This window comes from Rhinoraja longicauda, chromosome 14 (assembly GCF_053455715.1).
Source record: "Rhinoraja longicauda isolate Sanriku21f chromosome 14, sRhiLon1.1, whole genome shotgun sequence".
In the NCBI taxonomy this organism is placed as follows: domain Eukaryota; kingdom Metazoa; phylum Chordata; class Chondrichthyes; order Rajiformes; family Arhynchobatidae; genus Rhinoraja; species Rhinoraja longicauda.
In genome coordinates this window covers 34315180-34337874 of record NC_135966.1, presented here as the reverse complement: position 1 = coordinate 34337874, position 22695 = coordinate 34315180, and the positions used below count along the sequence as shown (strand labels likewise).

Here is a 22695-nt window from a genome sequence, read left to right as displayed (position 1 = left end):
CATTAACATTATCCTACACCCACTAGGGACAATTTTTTTTTTACATTTACCCAGCCAATTAACCTCCATTTTCTGCAGAATCTTTGTCTTCTACGCTGAGTAGTGCCACTATTATCCCAATCGTGGCATCTTCTGGTATGGTACTTAACGTAGATGTTATCTCCATATCAGGAGGGTTGTCATTCACATCGATAACATCCACCAACACGTCGCAGTGCTGGAGCATTCGGTAAAGGCCATGATCGATTGCTTGTATATTTATCTCAAAAAAGGTATTTTGTTCATAGTCCAAATGTCCTTTCAGTCTGAGATCGCCTGTTTCAGAATCGATGCTGAATATTTCAGGAACATTTTCAGAATTGTAGCGACTGATCGAGTAGGTTAGTTCTCCATTTGCACCGTCGTCCAAGTCAGTGGCGTTTAAGGAAATAACTAGAGATCCTAAGGGAGCCGATTCCAATAAACCCACACTGTAAACCGACTGCGAGAAAACAGGAGCATTGTCGTTTGCATCCTGCACTATGATCGTGACCAGGACCTTACCCGATCTCACAGGGACTCCCCCGTCTTCAGGAAACAGCGTCAAATCGTGGGTTGATGCTGTTTCTCTATCCAAATGCCTCTGCAGAACCAACACCGGCATCTTTACTTTCCCACTGTGTGTCTGCACGTCAACAATGAAATATTCATTGTGAAGGAGCTGGTACGTCTGCAAGGAGTTCGTCCCAATATCCGGGTCATGCGCGGCTTCCAGGGGGAATCGTGCCCCGGTGCCATAACCTCGGAGATTTCAAGTCGGATCAGGCTTTTGGGGAAACTAGGAGCGTTGTCATTTACATCGAGTATCTCCACTTCCACCTGGTGAAGACTGAGGGGATTTTCAAGCATGACGTTCAAGGGTAAAATGCAATCGGTGCTCGGCCCGCAATGTTGCTCCCTGTCTATTCTTTCATCCACAAATAAAATCCCCTTTGCCAAATTTACGTCAACATAACGTTTCCTTGGGCTGGGCGCGACCCGCAAACTGCGAGCCGAGAGCTGCTTTAAATCTAACCCCAAATCAATTGCGATATTCCCAACAAAGGCACCCAGCTGCAATTCCTCGGGAACAGAATAACGAATCTGCCCAGAAGCACGATTCCAGAGCGAGAACAAACAGCAAAATACTTTGCATTTCAGCAGCCAGTATATGTTAAATCTCATTTCCAGGAGAAATCATTCCAATGGTTTGAACCCGAGACAATGCCTTTCAACAGCGATTTGTTTAAAATGGAAAAATCCTGCGCAAAATATATATGTACCTCCTTGCGAATCATTCCAATGCTTCTACTTATGTTTCAAATTTTCATATTCTCTCCAATTCGAAATGAAGCGTGCAAAAATCGTCCGAAGCTGCTGGTTGTCCGGTTTTCACGGCGTCTGATTGTACGCGATGGCGGCTGTGTATAGTGCAGATCACCAGTCGCCATTCCAGCTCCTGATTGGCCTACAACCCAACAATCATGTCTGACCAATTAGAGAAGTGTTCGTTTCTTAGACAATAGACAATAGACAATAGGTGCAGGGGTAGGCCATTCAGCCCTTCGAGCCAGCACCGCCATTCAATGCGATCATGGCTGATCACTCTCAATCAGTACCCCGTTCCTGCCTTCTCCCCATACCCCCTCACTCCGCTATCCTTAAGAGCTCTATCCAGCTCTCTCTTGAAAGCATCCAACGAACTGGCCTCCACTGCCTTCTGAGGCAGAGAATTCCACACCTTCACCACTCTCTGACTGAAAAAGTTCTTCCTCATCTCCGTTCTAAATGGCCTACCCCTTATTCTTAAACTGTGGCCCCTTGTTCTGGACTCCCTCAACATTGGGAACATGTTTCCTGCCTCTAATGTGTCCAATCCCCTAATTATCTTATATGTTTCAATAAGACCCCCCCTCATCCTTCTAAATTCCAGTGCATACAAGCCTAATTGCTCCAGCCTTTCAACATACGACAGTCCCGCCATTCCGGGAATCAACCTAGTGAACCTACGCTGCACGCCCTCAATAGCAAGAATATCCTTCCTCAAATTTGGAGACCAATACTGCACACAGTACTCCAGGTGCGGTCTTACCAGGGCCCGGTACAACTGTAGAAGGACCTCTTTGCTCCTATACTCAACTCCTCTTGTTACGAAGGCCAACATTCCATTGGCTTTCTTCACTGCCTGCTGTACCTGCATGTTTCCTTTCAGTGACTGATGCACTAGGACACCCAGATCTCGTTGAACATCCCCTCTTCCTAACTTGACACCATTCAGATAATAATCTGCCTTTCTATTCTTACTTCCAAAGTGAATAACCTCACACTTATCTACATTAAACTGCATCCGCCCACTCACACAACCTGTCCAAGTCACCCTGCAGCCTTATTGCATCTTCCTCACAATTCACACTACGCCCCAGCTTAGTATCATCTGCAAATTTGCTAATGGTACTTTTAATCCCTTCATCTAAGTCATTAATGTATATCGTAAATAGCTGGGATCCCAGCACCGAACCTTGCGGTACCCCACTGGTCACTGCCTGCCATTCCGAAAGGGACCCATTTATCCCCACTCTTTGCTTTCTGTCTGTCAACCAATTTGCTATCCATGTCAGTACCCTACCCCAATACCATGTGCTCTAATTTTGCCCACTAATCTCCTATGTGGGACCTTGTCGAAGGCTTTCTGAAAGTCGAGGTACACCACATCCACTGACTCTCCCCTGTCAATTTTCCTAGTTACATCCTCAAAAAATTCCAGTAGATTTGTCAAGCATGATTTCCCCTTCGTAAATCCATGCTGACTCGGAATGATCCTGTTACTGCTATCCAAATGCTCAGCAATTTCGTCTTTTATAATTGACTCCAGCATCTTCCCCACCACTGATGTCAGACTAACTGGTCTATAATTACCCGTTTTCTCTCTCCCTCCTTTCTTAAAAAGTGGGATAACATTTGCTATCCGCCAATCCACAGGAACTGATCCTGAATCTATAGAACATTGAAAAATGATCTCCAATGCTTCCACTATTTCTAGAGCCACCTCCTTAAGTACCCTTGGATGAAGACCATCAGGCCCTGGGGATTTATCAGCCTTCAGTCCCATCAGTTTACCCAAAACCATTTCCTGCCTAATGTGGATTTCCTTCAGTTCCTCCATCACCCTAGGTTCTCCGGCCCCTAGAACATTTGGGAGATTGTGTGTATCCTCCTCAGTAAACACAGATCCAAAGTAACGGTTTAACTCGTCTGCCATTTCTTTGTTCCCCATAATAAATTCCCCTGCTTCTGTCTTCAAGGGACCCACATTTGCCTTGACTATTTTTTTTCCTCTTCACGTACCTAAAAAAACTTTTGCTATCCTCCTTTATATTATTGGCTAGTTTATCCTCGTACCTCATCTTTTCTCCCCGTATTGCCTTTTTAGTTAACTTTTGTTGCTCTTTAAAAGAGTCCCAATCCTCTGTCTTCCCACTCTTCTTTGCTATGTTATACTTCCTCTCCTTAATTTTTATGCTGTCCTTGACTTCTCTCGTCAGCCACAGGTGTCTATTACTCCCCTTAGAATCTTTCCGCCTCTTTGGGATAAATTGATCCTGCAACCTCTGCATTATTCCCAGGAATACCTACCATTGCTGTTCTACCGTCTTCCCTGCTAGGGCCTCCTTCCAGTCAATTTTGGCCAGCTCCTGCCTCATGCCTCTGCAATCCCCTTTGCTATACTGTAATACCGACACTTCCTATTTTCCCTTCTGCCTTTCCATTTGCAGAGTAAAACGTATCATGTTGTGTTCACTGCCTCCTAATGGCTCTTTTACCTCTAGTCCCCTTATCAGATCAGGATCATTACACAACACTAAATCCAGAATTGCCTTCTCCCTGTTAGGCTCCAGTACAAACTGTTCTAAGAATCCATCTCGAAGGCACTCTACAAACTCTCTTTCCTGGGGTCCATTTCCAACCTGATTTTCCCAGTCTACCTGCATGTTGAAATCTCCCATAACCACCGTAGCATTACATTTGTGACACGCCAATTTTATCTCCTGATTCAACTTGCACCCTATGTCGAGGCTACTGTTTGGGGGCCTATAGATAACTCCCATTAGGGTCTTTTTACCCTTACAATTCCTCATTTCTATCCATACTGATTCAACATCTCCTGATTCTATGTCACCCCTTGCAAGGGAATGAATATCATTCCTTACCAGCAGATCAACCCCACCCCCTCTGCCCACCTGTCTTTCTTTTCTATACGTTGTGTACACCTGAATATTCAGTTCCCAGCCCTGGTCCTCTTGTAGCCATGTCTCAGTGATCCCTACAACATCATACTTGCGCATGACTAACTGAGCCTCAAGCTCATCCACTTTATTTTTTATACTACGCGCATTTAAGTACAACACTTTAACTTCTGTATTTACCTCCCCTCTCACATCGGTCACAAATGGCCCTGCCCTTAATCTCTTTTCCCCTCTAGAACTTCTGTTCCCATTCTTCCGAGAGCCTTCTGCAATATCTCCTGTATTCCCTTTAACCTCATCTTCATATTCCCAATTTGTTAACCCCTCCCCCCCACTACTTAGTTTAAAGCCACAGGTGTCGCACTAGCAAACCTGCCTGCCAGAATGTTTGTCCCCCTGCTGTTAAGATGTAACCCGTCCTTTTGTACAAGTCACCCCTAGCCCAGAAGAGATCCCAGTGGTCCAGAAATCTAAATCCCTGCTCTCTGCACCAGCCCCTCAGCCATAAATTCATACCCTCTATCTCTCTGTTCCTGGCCTCACCAGCACGAGGTACCGGTAGCAGTCCAGAGATAACCACCTTCGACGTCCTACTTCTCAGTCTTTTTACTAACTCTCTAAATTCCCGCTGTAGCACCTCCTTCCTCTTCCGCCCGACGTCATTCGTGCCCACGTGCACAACGACTTCAGGTTGATCGCCTTCCCTCACTAGGATTTTCTGAAGCCGGTCCGTGATGTGCTGAACCCTGGCACCAGGGAGGCAACAGACCATCCTCAAGTCCCTCCTGCTGCCAAGAACTGCAGAATTTGGCTCAGAGCTTTCATATTTTTTGTTGCACAATCGAATTTATTTTCAGCTGTTTAGATCTTTGAGATGTTGGCAAAATGTTAGCAGTGGGAGCGCACTTTGAAGACCAACCGTACTAAACATCTTAAATGATACAATATGTAGAAACCATTTTGAAACTCAGGATGGAATTATAAAATGTAATTGAACATGCCAACAATTCAATTACTTTTGTCCTTCACATCTCTTGATTACATGATAATTTTATAATCCTGATCACCGAATAATTATTACTATTGCCACGCTGTTGTGTTCCCGATCAGCAAACAAATCAATTGCATCATCAAAAGTTGGTATGGCTTCTGTATCAAGCTCAAAGTATTCCGTCCTTCGTTATCCTCAAAGTAATTTATTTTCAACTCTGAAGCTTGATTAATAGCGGATATTCTCCTCCATATACCTCGTGAATTAACTTTTTGTTCTTGCCTTTACTAATGCAAAAACGTATGTGCCCCGGCTTCCTCGAAAATCAGAATTTCTGCCAACAAATCACTTTACACCATACCGTCTCGGGCCACCATCTGGAATTACCCACAGTCTCCATACTTTCGGATTGCTCGTGTCCCAGAAATGGCGTTTATATCGTGGCGACGCAGATTCCACTTGAAAGGCCTTTGGGTGGAAGTGTCTCCAAATGTTGTCGAGGTTATGTATCTCTCATAGTCAGATTCGTATAAAATTTAAAAAACTATGTACTTAACGTGCATCATTGTGCATTATTTGCTTAAAGTAACATGATGCGAGTACATAAACCGCATAAATAATTATGAAAATTGAAATAATATAGATCCTTATTCTTAGTGTATATTGGTCGCCATATGTTCATCAATGAAATTACTAAGAGCACATAGTATGTGTCACGCGAAACGGTATTTTACCAGAGTGAAGTAGTATGCAATTTCGCAAGAACTAACTCTAATGTTGAACATCATCTGGAGTCCAGTGATGTTGGGAATTTACAATCTTCTGAATCCACCAGTAGATTTAAACATAGAAGATAGACACAAACTGCTGGAGTAACAGTGGGATAGGCAGCATCTCTTGAGAGAAGGAATGGGTGACGTTTAAGTACGTAAGGAAGTTTGAACATCATGGTTTTGAAGACATGTGAATTAAAATTCAGGACTTGCTTAATCCCATTGCCCTTTTATGATCTACTATTCCTTATCTTGAAAAATGCCGAACCCCGATATGTTGTGGCCATCTTAAGGAACGGAAAGAATAACAATTGATTGATTAATATTGATTTCAGCTTTTAACTGAAATAATTAAACTATATACATCAAAACTGCAATCAAGACAGGAAAATAGACATTGGAATTATGTGGGGTTGTCTGTACCCCTTCTAAAACTTCTGAACAAAGCTTTTTTTTCCCAGAAAGATCTTAATTTGCCTGGATTCGCAACTCGAGCAACACTCCAGATAGATCAGCGACAATCAAAATGTCTCTCACATCTCTCCAACTAAGGAGTGTAATTGCAAAATGCGCCGGACTGCACGATAAAATGCGTGTAATATTAAGTAGGTGCCATCACTTATCACCACCAGAAACTAGATTGATGTGTACTTTGGCTATGATGGGAGATCTGAAGTTGCATTACTGCGAACTCCCCAAGTCTTTTCTCTTGATATTAAAGCATATAAAAATAAGAGTAGAGCACAGCACAGGAGCAGGACGTTGGAATCACGGATCCAGGTCCTTTGGCGCACTGTGACTGCGCCGGCCATGACGCATATTATATTAATCCCATCTGCTTGCAAATTTTGTATAACGTTGAATTCCCAGTATAATTCACGCATCTTCCTCTAAAATGCTGCCATTGTATCTGCTTCTGCCACCACTTCAGTCTGCACAATCGCGGCACCTACCACTCTCGGTAAAGCACTTACCTCTGGAAATTCTTTAATATTCTTCCTTCAACCTTAATCATGTGCCTTTTAGTATTTGGCAATTCTGACCTGAGGAAAATACTCAATCTTCGTTATCTGTATCTCACGTGACTATAGATACCCTTGTCGGATTCTGCTATAAGCCGTACACTCATCTGATCCACTTGATCTCGCAAACGCATAAATAGCACAGTTGTCCAGATTAAACTCCATTCCACATTTCTCCAGCCAAATTTTCCGACTGATCAATATCCCGCTGCAAGCCTTCTCCACACAATCTGGGTTTAACTTATTTTTTTCTAATCAGACACCGTGTACTTCCAACCACGTTTTATTATATTTAGGACGATCAATACATGCCCCAGCACCGATGGACGCAAAGCAGCATTGGTCACAGGAAAACACCCTCCACACTACCCTTACCTTTCTAAAAGCAAGATAATGTTGGACCGATTTAACGACCCATTCTGTATCGTGTGATTTATTCCTCCTTATCATTCTACCATGAAGAACTTAGTCGAAAGATTTACTAACGTCCACGTAGATAACGTCCATTGACTTATCCTTAACAATCAACTTCACACTTTCTTAAAAAATATAATTTGCGACGCTGAACTATCCTGCACAAAATTAGGTTGTCTCTCCTAATACTTCCACCATCTGCTAAATGCGACTATGTCCTGAATATGCTCCAAATAAATTCCCCAGCAATGATAGAGGGAAACGAACACACCAGTATTTAATTTGAATACTCTGTATTTTGCTGAATATAAATCTCCAACAACATTCAGAATGCACAACAATATTCAATGCAAAACGTTCAAGTTATTAGCAGTGCACATGATTCCTTAGATGTTCATCGAGTTCACCCCCAAAATTGCAGAAACCAAAAATCTACGTCGCATTTCCTCGACTTCAAAATATACAGTTGTCCCTTCGCCACCACGAAGTCCAAATTCTGGGACATCACATGAAGGTGTGAATACCCTTACATCACAGATTATGGAAGCTCAATAAAGTTATTTACTACCATCCCGGAGACACCGAAGACATTGCCAACTTGTTGAAGATAAAATATATTTATATCTTGTTACTGTGCTATAAGGCAATCAAACAGAAATACAATGGGTGATTAGAACGAAAAAAGAACATAGTATTTATATGCCACGAATTTGATGCATTGCTCGTTTACCAAAATACCTGTGTCTCCAAATAAAATCTATGAGGACTTACCTTTTGATTTATAGTCAACTTACCTCAGGGACATTGTACTTTTTAGAATTTGCCAATCCACCAGTTTCATTCGAGATACAATTGTTTCCTTCTGTGGGTGTACGCCCGTTAGAGCCGATAAAATATCGCTTCGTAGACTGCAGTGTCGAACATGACTCATAGCGGAATCGTTGGGAAAGTGGATCTCCCCCAAATACTTCAACATAGTTTGGTGGTATCTGAACACTTCTACTGGACTTCTGAATTCCATTCAATGAGTTTCGTGATTCAAGGCAACAACAGGCACCAAGTGAACGGTGCTGGTATCCAATACCATTCCTGTTTTTGAGTAATTTAATGGCAAGGATGAATAAAATTGTAAGGAAAATAATAGATATTATTCCCAAAGCTATAACCAAAGAAAACCTCAACTCATGAGTGAACCGTGGTGAATCTGAAGGCGATCTGTTGACACTGGGAAACGTTTCACTATCAGTCCCAACTACAGATAATACTACAGTCACCGTAGCCGAGAGTGTTGGAATTCCATTATCTTTTACCACAACCACCAACCTTTGATGAGAGGCATCCTTGCTCAGAATTGGACGGATTGTCCATATATCACCAGTGTCTGCGGAAATGGTGAAAAGATTATGAGTAGCTTGAACAATGTGATAAGACAGACGAGCATTCTGACCAGCATCGGCATCAATGGCTGAGACCTTGACAACCAAGTATCCTGGTTCTGCAAATCTGGATATTGTTTCTATCGCTGTTGAACCATATTCTGGTGAAGGATGTAAAATCACTGGAGCATTGTCGTTCTGATCAAGGATAACAACGTTCACTGAAGCATTACTCGTGAGCGCACCAGAGTCCTGCACTTGAACCTGTATCTGAAACCCTTTCAATTGCTCAAAATCAAACGTTCCCCGAGCATATATGACACCGCTCTCAGAATCAATTGAGACATAAGAGGCTATTGAGCAATTGTGAACTTCTGACTCCAGGATAGAGAAGTTCAGTCGGGCATTTTCTCCAACATCTGGATCGAAGGCCGTCACAGAAAATATAGAAGCCCCAATAACATTGTTTTCCTGCACATTTACCGTGTACACCGGTTGAGAAAACATTGGCGAGTTGTCATTTACATCTGAAACCTCTACCCGGATGGTTTTCTGCGAAGTAAGAGAAGGGTGCCCCGCATCCGTGCATATTATAGTGATATCATACTTCGGGACAGTTTCTCGGTCCAGTGGATATTGTACAATAATGCTATAATAGTTCTTGATAGATGAATCGAGCTTAAAGGGGAGTTTATTTGAAACATGGCATTGCACCTCGCCGTTCTGTCCCGAATCGTGGTCTTCTGCACTGAACAGTGCCACTACAGTCCCAAGTGGAACGTCTTCCGACACTGTCTTTGATAAAGACCGTAAAGTAATCTCTGGCGCGTTATCGTTCACGTCGACAATTTCGACCAATACGTGACAATACACGGGGATAGCGCCCGAACCCTTATCCATCGCCTGCATGCTAACCTCAAAAATATTGCTTTTCTCATAATCCAAAATCCCTCTGAGTCTGATTTCACCAGTTTTGGAATTCACATCAACAAGTCTGCGGGCAACAGCGGACACATGGCGACCGAAAGAATACACTATCTCTCCATTGAGGCCATCGTCCGGGTCAGTGGCGTTCAACGTAAGGATTAGGGTCCCTTTCGGTGCAGACTCCAACAGGCGAACTTTGTAAATCGACTGAGAGAAAGCAGGCGCGTTATCATTAATATCCTTCACTGTGATTATAATCTGAGCTGTTGCAGATCTCGTAGGCAAACCACCGTCCTTAGCTGTTAACATTAAACGATGTACTGACGTTATTTCTCGGTCCAAAGGCTTCTCCAGCAACAGTACCGGCCACTTGTCCTTCCCACTGCCCATTTGTACGTCGAGAGTAAAATATTCATTTGGTTGGAGCTGGTAGGTTTGCAACGAGTTTGTGCCAATGTCGGGATCGTGTGCGGGTTCAAGAGGGAATCGCATACCCGGTGCTGCAAATTCTGTAATCTCAAGGCGAAACTGGCTTTGAGGGAAACTGGGGGCATTGTCATTTACATCGAGAATCTCCACTTCCACTTGGTACAGGCTCAATGGATTTTCAAGCACAACATCCAAGGGTAAACGGCAGTCGGGTTTCGACCCACAAAGCAGTTCTCTGTCGATTATTTCCTTCGCAAATAAAACTCCACTTGTCAAATTTACGTCGAAATATTGCTTCCTTGGACTGGGCGCTACCCGGAAACTGCGAGCCGCCAGCTGCTTTACATCTAAACCTAAATCGACAGCGATTTTCCCAACAAAGGCTCCATGTTGCAGTTCTTCAGGAACAGAATAACGAATTTGCCCATACACAAAATTCCACGGGGCAAACACATAGATCATCAATTGGCATTTTATCAACCAATATAATTTATATCTCATTTCCAGTTGAAGTCATTCCAATGCTTTTTAAAACCAGGCAGTATTATCCATTGTCCTTTTAACGATAGATCGGTGTTAAATAGAACCAAAACAACACAGTATACATCCGTACCTCTTGCGAATCTCTCGAATTATTTCATTCAAACGCTCGCATTGTCCTGCACATTTGCGAGAGGCTGCAAAAATCCAACAGAGCTGCTCGCTATCAAGCTTTCACTGTGTCTGATTTTACGTGATGGCGGCCGCGTCTTGAAGGGGGCTGTCCAGATCACTAATCACACCTCAGCTCCTCATTGGTGCAGAAACTCATTGATATTCGACCACTCAGGATTCAACTTGTTTCTTAAAGCTAGACGTGCTTAAAATAATGCTGAATATTATTGTATTTATTGTTGCATAGACAAATTTTCTTTCAGAGTTGCAGATATATATTTTGCCTTCTGGTGACTGTTTCAACGATCAGCGTATTGCGAAGCTATATTCGACTTATTATATTTAAAGCCAAGTTTGAAGAATGGGTTATGATGGGAAAAGATAAATGTTAGGAATATCATTGGACTTCATGATTCATTTCTAGTAATGGTACTGACACATTATTATTTTCTGAATTTACAACTACCATTAGTATGTAGAACTGGAAGTCAAAATTACCCCTTGCATTCAAGAAGAAATTATCACTTAATTTTACAAGAGAAGTTTAGTTTCGTCAAGGAACCTTATTCAGACGATGTACATGAATGAGCAAACCACGCATGTGAAAACGTGAAGGGCATTGAATGTCTCGAAAACGAGGGAAAACTGCTGGGGAAACTCGGCAGGATCATCAGCATCTGTGGAAATTGAAATCTAACACTATATAAAGCGATTTGTTTGAGATATTAGTAATCGAATTCAAGTAGTCATTTGTAGAAAATCACTGTTTTCTCTCATGACTTAGAAACTAGTATATAAGGAAGTTTATGTACTGTACCTCCCTCATTCGCATTCAAATCGTCATTTATAGCGAATTGAAATCAAATATTTGCGATTAAAGGGATGTTCTTTTACTTATCTATCAAAATAATCTTTATTTACTTTTTTAATCATTCACCATATTTTTCGTTATTTAGATGGCATCATTCCAAATCCCTACGTCCAAGCTTCTTTCTTTGAGCCTACGGCCATCGTGCGTTCGCTTTCGACACCGATGACGTTGCATTCATTTTCAATTCTGCGGAGAATTTGTCTGACGAATTTTGTGCGGTGTACACGTCATACACATAGGTTGATTAACATGGGCTTGATCCTTGTACGATTTGATGAAGCTATTGTCGATCAGATACGCATTTCCACCACTGACTTAACCGTCTATTCCAGATTCCTTCCATCCTCTGGGTGAAATTACTATTCCTCTGATTTCTTCTAATTCTCCTCTCCGTATCCATAAAACTATGTCTTCTGTATTTCTGCTCTGGAATACTCGTTCCAATTACGCACCCTGCTTATGTTCTTCATTTTATAGATCTCACTCAATTCGCTCCCAACCGACCTCATGGGGAATGAGTACAGCTGCTCGTCTATTCTGACGACTATCATTTTCAACCGCAGAAAACAACACCGCGAATTTGTTCTGATCGCTGCCTAGAGTGTGCTGACCAGAAATGCACATCACACTCAATTTATGACTTAAGAAATATTGTACAAAGACGTACTTAGACCTCCATACACATATGACACCTTCTCTGATAAAAGAAGCCAGGTATTATGTATGCCATATTGACCGCTTGTCTAACTGTGCAGCCACCTTTTTAGTTTAGAGATACAGCGCGGAAACAGGCCCTTTCGGCATACCGGGTCCGCGCGGACCGGTGATTCCAGCACATTAACACAATCCTTTACCCATTAGGGACAATTAAAAAAAAACATTTACCAAGCCAATTAACCTACAAACCTGTACGTCTTTGGAGTGTGGGAGAAAACCGAAGATCTCGGAGATAACCCACGCAGTTCACGGGGAGAACGTACAAACTTCGTACAGACAGCACCCGTAGTTGGGATTGAACCCGTGTCTCCGGCACTGCATTCGCTCTAAGGCAGCAACTCTACCGCTGACATAGAGTTTTAGGGATCCTTGGACGTGTACGCCAACGTCCACGTGTTCCATAATACTCCCCAGGCACAACAATTTACGATGTATGTACAATCGTACTAATTGGCATTCAATTCCATCTACCGTGGCTTTGATTCACCAATTCCTTCTCAGTAGGAAGTAAGCGTAAAAATCACTTCTAACATATACAGCGATATATCCCACGATAGAAAAGTAACAAACATCACAGATTGGAATTAAATTCGCCTGGTCCCAATTATTCTGCATTTATATGATGAAGGTCATGCATAGATATATGGACAATAGACAATAGACAATAGACAATGGGTGCAGTACGCCATTCGGCCATTCGAGCTAGAACCGCCATTCAATGTGATCATGGCTGATCATTCACAATCAGTACCCCATTCCTGCCTTCACCCCATACCCCCTGACTCCCCTATCTTTAAGAGCTCTATCTAGCTCTCTCTTGAAAGCATCCAGAGAATTGGCCTCCGCTGCCTTCTGAGGCAGAGAATTCCACAGATTTACAACTCTCTGACTGAAAAGGTTTTTCCTCATCTCCGTTCTATATAGCCTACCCCTTATTCTTAAACTGTGGCCCCTGGTTCTGGACTCGCTCAACATTGGGAACAGGTTTTCTGCCTCTAGTGTGTCCAATCCCTTAATAATCTTATATGTTTCAATAGGATCCCCTCTCATCCTTTTAAATTCCAGTGTATACAAGTCTAGACGCTCCAGTCTTTCAACATACGACAGTTCCGGGAATTGACCTAGTGAACCTACGCTGCACGCCCTCAATAGCAAGAATATCCTTCCTCAAAGTTGGAGACCAAAACTGTACACAGTACTCCAGGTGCGGTCTTACTAGGGCCCTGTACAACTGCAGAAGGACCTCTTTGCTCTTATACTCAACTCCTCTTGTCATTAAGGCCAACATGCCAGTAGCTTTCTTCACTGCCTGCTGTACCTGCATGTTAACTTTAAGTGACTGATGAACAAGGACACCCAGATCTCTTTGTGCTTTCCCCATTTCCTAACTTGACACCATTCAGATAATAATCTGCCTCCCTGTTCCTTCCATCAAAGTGGATAACCTCACATTTATCCACATTAAACTGCATCTGCCATGCATTTGCCCACTCACACAACCTGTCCAGGTCACCCTGAATCCTCAGCATCCTCCTTACAACTCACACTGCCACCCAGCTTTGTGTCATCCGCAAATTTGCTAATGTTACTTTTAATCCCTTCATCTAAGTCATTAATGTATATTGTAAATATCTGCGGTCCCAGCAACGAGCCTTGCGGTACCTCACCAGTCATTCGGAAAGGGACCCGTTAATCCCTACTCTTTGTTTCCTGTCTGCCAACCATTTATTTTATCCATGTCAGCACCCTACCCCCAATACCATGTGCTCTAATGTTGCCCACTAATCTTCTATGTGGAACCTTATCAAAGGCTTGCTGAAAGTCCAGGTACACTACATCCACTGGCTCTCCCTTGTCCATTTTCCCTAGTTGCATCTTCAAAAAATTCCAGAAGATTAGTCAAGCTTGATTTCCCCTTTGTAAATCCATGCTGACTCGTAACGATCCTGTTACCGCTATCCAAATGTTCCGCAATTTCTTCTTTTATAATTGACTCCAGCATCTTCCCCACCACTGATGTCAGGCTAACTGATTTATAATTTCCCGTTTTCTCTCTCCTTCCTTTCTTAAAAAGTGTGATTACATTAGCTACCCTCCAATTCACAGGATCTGATCCTGAATCTATAGAACATTGGAAAATGATCATCAATGCATCCACGATTTCTTGAGCCACTTCCTGAAGTACCCTGGGATGCAGACCATCAGGCCCTGGGTATTTATCAGCCGTCAGTCCCATCAGTCTACCCAACACCATTTCCTGCCTAATGTGAATTTCCTTCCGTTCCTCTGTCACCCTAGGACCTCTGTCCACTTGTACATCTGGGAGATTGTTGGTGTCTTCCTTAGTGAAGACAGATCCAAAGTACCTGTTCAACACATCTTTCATTTCCTTGTTTCCCGTAATAAATTCACCTGCTTCTGTCTTCAAGGGACCCACATTTGTCTTAACTATTTTTCCTCTTCGCGTACCTAAATAAGGTTTTACTACCCTCCTTTATATTCTCGGCTAGCTTACCTTCGTACCTCATATTTTCTCCCCGTATTGCCTTTTTAAGGCAAAAGGCAAATTTTGCCTTTTCTCCCCGTATTGCGTTCTGTTGCTCTTTAAAGGGGTCCCAATCCTCTGGCTTCCAGCTCACCTTTGCTATGTTATACTTCTTCTCCTTTATTTTTATACTGTCCGTGACTTCCCTTGTCAGTCACGGTTGCCTCTTACTCCCCTTAGAATCTTTCTTCCTCTTTGGAATGAACTGATACTGCACCTTCTGGATTATTCCCAGAAATACCTGCCATTGTTGTTCCACCATCTTCCCTGCTTGGATATCTTTCCACTCATCTCTGGCCAGCTCCTCTCTCATGCCTCCGTAGTCCCCCTTGCTCAACTGCCAAACTGACACTTCCGATTTTCCCTTCTCCGTCTCAAATTGTAGATTAAAACTGATCATATTATTTCATTTTTTTCATTTCATTTTATTTTATTTCGAACATGTTAAAAGACATCAATAAAAAAACAAAATAAACAAAAAAACAGAAGAAATACAAAGAATTTCATCCATTACTTAACATGTGCGAAAAGGAGTAGGAAGAAGTGTGAACTTATTTAATCCTACCCCCATTCCCTAATCAATATTTATCAAGTATTGTCTATAATAACTAATACCTAAAATACATATATAACTACATATATACTCACTCACCCCTACAATCATATGAACATACCTATTTACACAATAATGTCTATATTAACTACATCTGATATATGTACATACATTAGGCCAATCATATATATACATATACCCGACCATTTACATACAAAATATAAATACAAATATAGTCACCCACCCGTATAATAAGTCAGATATTAATACAAAAATACTCATACACCCTTATATGTTCATATAGATATACTTATTTAAATAATGATGTGTTATTATATGTAGACCCCTGGTGACTGTTAATCCCCCTCCTCACTGTACCTAGAAAAAAATCATGTGTTTATATTTGTTTTTAAACTGGATGATGTTTGAACATTGTTTTAATTCCGCATTCATTCTGTTCCATAGCTTTACTCCACTGATTGATATAGAAAATCTTTTCATTGTTGTTCGAGTATTGCGAATCTTGAAATTTAATGTTCCCCTTAAATTATACCCCTCTCTCTTTCATAAAACATTGGTAGCAAATTGTTTCTCACTTTGTACATGAATTGAGCTGTTTGATATTCCACAATGTCATAAAATTTGATTATTTTAGACTTTATAAATAATGAGTTGGTGTGTTCACAAAAACCGACATTATAAATTATTCTAATGGCTCTTTTTTGCAGTATGAATAATGGTTGTAGTGAACTTATATATGTACTTCCCCACACCTCTATACAGTAACTTAAATAAGGTGAAACTAGTGAACAGAACAGAATGCGAAGTGATTTGTATATCTAGGAAATGTTTTGCTTTGGCCAGAACTGTAATGCTTCTAGATACTTTACTCTGGATATGTTTAATGTGAGATTTCCAGCAATTTTTTTCATCTATTATGATCACCACTTCCTAATGGGACTTGGGTTCCCTTACCAAATCCGGTTCATTACACAACACTAAATCCAAAATTGACTTCTTCCTGTTAGGCTCCTGTACAGGCTGCTCTAAGAATCCATCTCGGAGGCACTCCACAAACTCCCTTTTTTGGGACCTTTACCAAGCTGATTTTCCCAGTCTACCTGCACGTTGAAATCTCCCATAACCACCGTAGCATTACCTTTGCGACATGCCAATTTTAACTCTTGATTCTACATGCACCCTGTATCCAGGCTACTGTTTGGGGGGCTGTAGGTAACTCCCATTAGGGTCTTTTTACTCGTACAATTCATCAGTTCTGTCCATACTGATTATACATACATTTATTTTCTGTCATATTCGGTTTCACAGCATCTGCATATTTTCTTTGCATTTGAAGTATAAGGAAATTAATCAATCTGGGATGATCTAATAAGTACACATTACAACAGTCAATCGAGACGACTGCGCCAGAAATACGGCGACTAAATATGAACGGGTGACTAAACATTAACGAAGGCAATTAAACTACATGGCTGAAAATCCCATTTTGTTTTAAAAATGTACAGTATAGTATCTGCAACTTGTTCATTTGGGTGTTTCCAAATGATCACAAGACAGACAAAGCGTATAATACGGAAAGTATAATTTAGCTTCAAGAAGAGAGTATTTCAAGAACTCATAGTTGTCTTAGAATGCCTCAAGTGTGTCACATGAGAAGGGCCTCACAGCCCACTCTGTCCACTGCCGACCAAGTTAACATATTGGGTGATACCCATCTGCCTGCATTTGGCACGTGGCACATGACATTCTAAATCCTTCCTGATCATATATCTGTCCAACTGCCTTTTAAAAGTCGTAATTGTATCCGCTTCTATCGCTTCAGGTTCAAACTCATTTCAGATACGGACTGCCCTCTTGGTGAAAACGATGCCCCGAATTCCCTTAAAAATCGATTTCCTATCACCTTAAGCCTCTGCCCTTTAGTTTCAGAATCCTCCGCCCTGTGAAAATAACTATGAGTATTCACTTGGTTCATGTCCCTTAAGATCTTGTACAACTCAATAAGTCACCACTCAGCCTATATGGTCCACGGAAACAAAGTCGGAGCCAACGCAACCCCGCCCTATAAGTGTGTAAGAAGGAACGACAGATGCTGGTTTTCATCAGTTTGAAGAAGGGTCTCGACGCGAACCGTCACCCATTCCTTTTCTCCAGAGTTGCTGCCTGACCCGCTGAGTCCCACCCTATAACTCACGTGCAGAAGACCAGGCAAAGTACTGGTAAAATACCTGTGCACCCTTTCTAACCTGATGTTAGGGTGCTACAGATGGGCGATCAGAGCTGTACATAGTAGTCCAACTGTGGTCTCAGCAAGTACTTGTACGGTTGCATCATGCTGTCCCAATGTCCAAAATTCAAGGCCATTCCCAGAGAAGGAAAGCGTGTCAAAAGCCTTCTTCACTGCACCGTCTACCTGACTTGTCACTTTTAGGGAACCGCGCACTTTTACTCCGTTTTCTCTGTTCTGTAACACATTCCGGGGCTCTGCCATTTACTACGCAAGTCCTCCCTGGTATGTCATACTAAAGTGCAGCACCTCACACTTGTCTGAATTAAGTAAGATTTGCCATTTCAAACCCACAGCCTAAATGATCTAGGGAGCTGTTGTATATAGGGAAATCCTTCCTCACTCTTTGCTATACCGTTGGTGTCACCTATATACTTACTAACATTGTAAAGTCAATTTTCCTCCATATCGCTGTTGTAGATACGCCACAGTGCAACAGTGGACACTGCTACAACCCCTGCTGTACACCACGGACGGAGGCCTCCAAGCATTCAAAAACAGCCTACACAATTACGCTTTGACATTTCAGCAAGGCAATCTTCAATACAAATGCTTCGCCACCCAGCCATTCTATGTGCCCGAACACTCCAGTTTAGGCTACAATACGGCTTCCTTATTGGACCTTGCGATCAGTCTGAAGGTTCCGACCAGAAATGTCACTCGCCCTTCTCAGTGATACTGCCTGACCAACTGTATCACGCTCGCACTTTGTATCTATCTTCGGACTTCCAAAGCACTTGGTATACACAGTATAACGGTATAACCCGGACAGAACATAAGCCGTTAATGCTATAAAGATCATAAGATCATAAGTGATAGGAGTATAATTAGGACATTCAGTCCATCAGGTCTATTCCGTCATTCCTCCATCCTAACCCCATTCTCCTGCTTTCTCCCCATTACCTCTAACACCCGTACTAATCAAGAATAATCAACTAAAAAAACAAATAAAATCAATATGAATGATAATTGTAATGTATGCAAAGCGATATTTCACCAGTGTTATTAACTTCGGCCTTGTAATCCCAATGCGCTGATTATCCCAAAATAATATATAATATAAGTTATTATAGGCCGATTTCGCATGGCTTTAGAAGCACCTCACCTCGTTGTTTGCACTGCAGTTTAATGCTTCAGACTGAATCATTCCTGGATTCCCTTTCCCAGTAGCAAGCTTCTGTGCATAAGGCATTGCATTCGATGGTTGATATGTTTGAGGCGTCGTGATGTTTCTTTTCACGGACTGCAACGTTGAACACGATTCGTAACGGAAGCTCTGAGAAAGTGGATCACCTCCGAATACTTCGACATAGTTCGGTGGTATCTGCAGGCTTCTACTCGCCTTTTGAATTCCATTCAGAGAACTGCTTTGTTCCAAACAGCAGCAGACGTTCAGCGAACTATACTGGCGTCCCACACCATTTCTGTTTTTATGAACCTTAATGGCAAGGACAATTAAAATCACGAGGAAAATGATAGATGTTGTCCCTAATGCTATGACCAGGGAAAGGTTTAGATCAGGAGGGAAGTCACCATATTCAGACAAACTGGTGGCACTTGAGAATGTCTCACTCCCTTTCACAGATAGTACTATGGTCAGAGTAGCAGAAAGAGATGGCGTTCCATTATCCTTTACCACAATCACAAGCGTTTGCTTGGAGGCATCCCTGATGCCAATACCACGGATAGTCCAAATTTCTCCCGTGTCTGCTGAAATAGTAAACAGGTTGTGATGAGTAGCCTGCAAAATTTGATAATACAGTTGGGCATTTTGACCGGCGTCCGCGTCAGTAGCTGATACCCTAACAACTAGATATCCCGGTTCTGCAAACCTGGACATTGTCTCCATTACTGTTAACCCATATTCGGGTAATGGACTCACTATGACTGGAGCGTTGTCGTTCTGATCAAGGATAACAACATCAACAGTAGTGTTAGTGGTGAGCGATGGGACTCCAGAATCCTGCAACCGAACGTATATTTTGAATGTTTTTAATTTCTCGTAGTCAAAAGATTTCTGTGCAAATATAACTCCACTCTGTGGATTGATGGAGACGAAAGATGCAATGGAGAAGTCCTGAACTTGAGATGGCAGTATAGAAAAGTTAAGCCGGGCGTTGTGTCCGATATCTGGATCAAATGCAGCCAGTGTGAATATGGAAGCCCCGATGACGTTGTTCTCCATGACATGGGCGGTGTGAACCGTCTGCGCAAACATCGGTGCGTTATCATTTACATCGGAAACATCCACACGAATCGTTTCCGTGGATATTAGACCGGGGATCCCAAGATCCGTGCAAGTTATGGTAATGTCATACCTGGAGATAGTTTCTCGATCCAGCTTATGGTCGAGAAGCAATCTACTAAAATGTTCCTGAGACGAATCCAGTTTAAATGGCAGTTCATTTGATATTTGACATTGTACTTGCCCATTTTCTCCAGAATCTTTGTCTTCTACGCTGAGTAGTGCAACTATTATCTCAATCGTGGCATCTTCTGGTATGGTACTTAACTTAGATGTTATTTTCATATCAGGAGCGTTGTCATTCACGTCGATAACATCCACCAACACGTCACAGTACTGGGGCATTGCGTAAAGGCCATTATCGATTGCTTGTACATTAATCTCAAAAAAAGTGCTTTGCTCATAGTCCAAATATCCTTTCAGTCTGAGGTCGCCTGTTTTAGAATCGATGCTGAATATTTCAGGGACATTTTCAGAATTGTAGCGGCTGATCGAGTAGCTTATTTCTCCATTGGCACCGTCGTCCAAGTCAGTGGCGTTTAATGTAATAACCAAGGATCCTAAGGGAGCCGATTCCAATAAACGCACCCTGTAAACCGACTGCGAGAAAACAGGAGCATTGTCGTTTGCATCCTGCACTATGATCGTGACCTGGACCTTACCCGATCTCACGGGGACTCCCCCGTCTTCAGCAAACAGCGTCAACTCGTGGGTTGATGCTGTTTCTCTATCCAAAGGCCTCTGCAGTACCAACACCGGCATCTTTACTTTCCCACTGTGTGTCTGCACGTCAATAATGAAATATTCATTGTGAAGGAGTTCGTAAGTCTGCAAGGAGTTCGTCCCAATATCCGGGTCATGCGCGGCTTCCAGGGGGAATCGTGCCCCCGGTGCCATACCCTCGGATATTTCAAGTCGGATCTGGCTTTTGGGGAAACTAGGAGCGTTGTCATTTACATCGAGTATCTCCACTTCCACCTGGTGAAGACTGAGGGGATTTTCAAGCACGACGTTCAAGGGTAAAATGCAATCGGTGCTCGGCCCGCAAAGTTGCTCCCTGTCTATCCTTTCATCCACAAATAAAATCCCTTTTGCCAAATTTACGTCAACATAACGTTTCCTTGGGCTGGGCGCCACCCGCAAACTGCGATCCGAGACCTGCTTTAAATCTAACCCCAAATCAATTGCGATATTCCCAACAAAGGCACGCAGCTGCAATTCCTCGGGAACAGAATAACGAATCTGCCCAGAAGCACGATTCCAGAGCGAGAACAAACAGCAAAATACTTTGCATTTCAGCAGCCAGTATATGTTAAATCTCATTTCCAGGAGAAATCATTCCAATGGTTTGAACCCGAGACAATGCCGTTCAACAGCGATTTGTTCAAAATGGAAAAATCCTACGCAGAATATATAGGTACCTCCTTGCGAATCATTCCAATGCTTCTACTTATGTTTCAAAATTTCATATTCTCTCCATTTCGAAATGAATCGTGCAGAAATCGTCCGAAGCTGCTGGTTGTCCGGTTTTCACGGCGTCTGATTGTACGCGATGGCGGCTGTGTATTGAAGGGGGCTGTGCAGATCACCAGTCGCCATTCCAGCTCCTGATTGGCCTACAACCCAACAATCACGTCTGACCAATTAGAGAAGTGTTCGTTTCTTAAAGCAAGAACTGCAGAATTTGGCTGAGCTTTCATATTCTTTGTTGCACAATCGAATTTATTTTCAGCCGTTTAGATCTTTCAGATTTTTGCAAAATGTTAGCAGTGGGTGCGCACTTTGAAGACCAACCGTACTAAACATCTTAAATGATACAATATGTAGAAACCATTTTAAAATCAGGATGAAATTAAAGAATGCATTTGAACATGCTAACAATTCAATTACTTTTATCCTTCACATCTCTTGATTAAATCATCATTTTATAATCCTAATCATCGAATAATTATTTCTGTTACCATACTGTTGTGTTCCCGACCAGCAAATAAATCAATTGCATCATCAAAAGGTGGTCTGGTTTCTGTATCAAGCTAAAAGTATTCCGTCTTTCGTTATACTCAAAGTAATTTATTTTCAGCTCTGAAGCATTATTAATAGGGGGTATACTCCTCAATATAGCTCGTGAATTAACTTTTTGTTCTTGCCTTTTCTAATGCAAAAACCTAAGTGCCCCGGCTTCCTCTAAAATCAGAATTTCTGTCAACAAATCACTTTACACCATACTGTCTCGGGCCACCATCTAGAATTACCCATATCGTGGCGACGCAGATTCCACTTGAAAGGCCTTTGGGTGGGAGTTTCTCCAAATGTTGTCGATGTTATGTATCTCTCATGGTCAGAATCGTATAAAATCTTGAAAAACTAAGTACTTAACCGGTAGCGTTGTGTATTATTTGCTTAAAGTAACGTAATGCGAGTACCTAAAACGCATAAATAATTCTAAAATTTGTAATAATATAGTTCCTTATTCTTGGTTTATATTGGTCACCATATGTTCATCAATGAAATTACTAAGAGCACAAAGTATGTGCCACGCGAAATCGGCATTTCACCAGAGTGAAGTACTGTGCAATTTAGCAGAACTAACTCTAATGTTGAACATCAT

The 22695-nt window shown here is 42.1% G+C and overlaps 2 protein-coding genes across 10 annotated transcripts in view; both read right to left on the bottom strand.

Annotated features, from left to right (window-relative positions):
* Nucleotides 1-22695, bottom strand: part of LOC144600208 (protocadherin gamma-B2-like) — a 219018-nt gene that overhangs the window by 145706 nt on the left and 50617 nt on the right. The gene's annotated exons all lie outside the window — the stretch shown is intronic.
* Nucleotides 59-21499, bottom strand: LOC144599968 (uncharacterized). Its single transcript, XM_078411252.1, is given in 5 exon segments — nt 59-765; nt 768-1212; nt 8257-10592; nt 12220-12325; nt 18948-21499. Coding segments are annotated over 5 exon segments (6057 nt in total). The 5' UTR covers nt 21411-21499.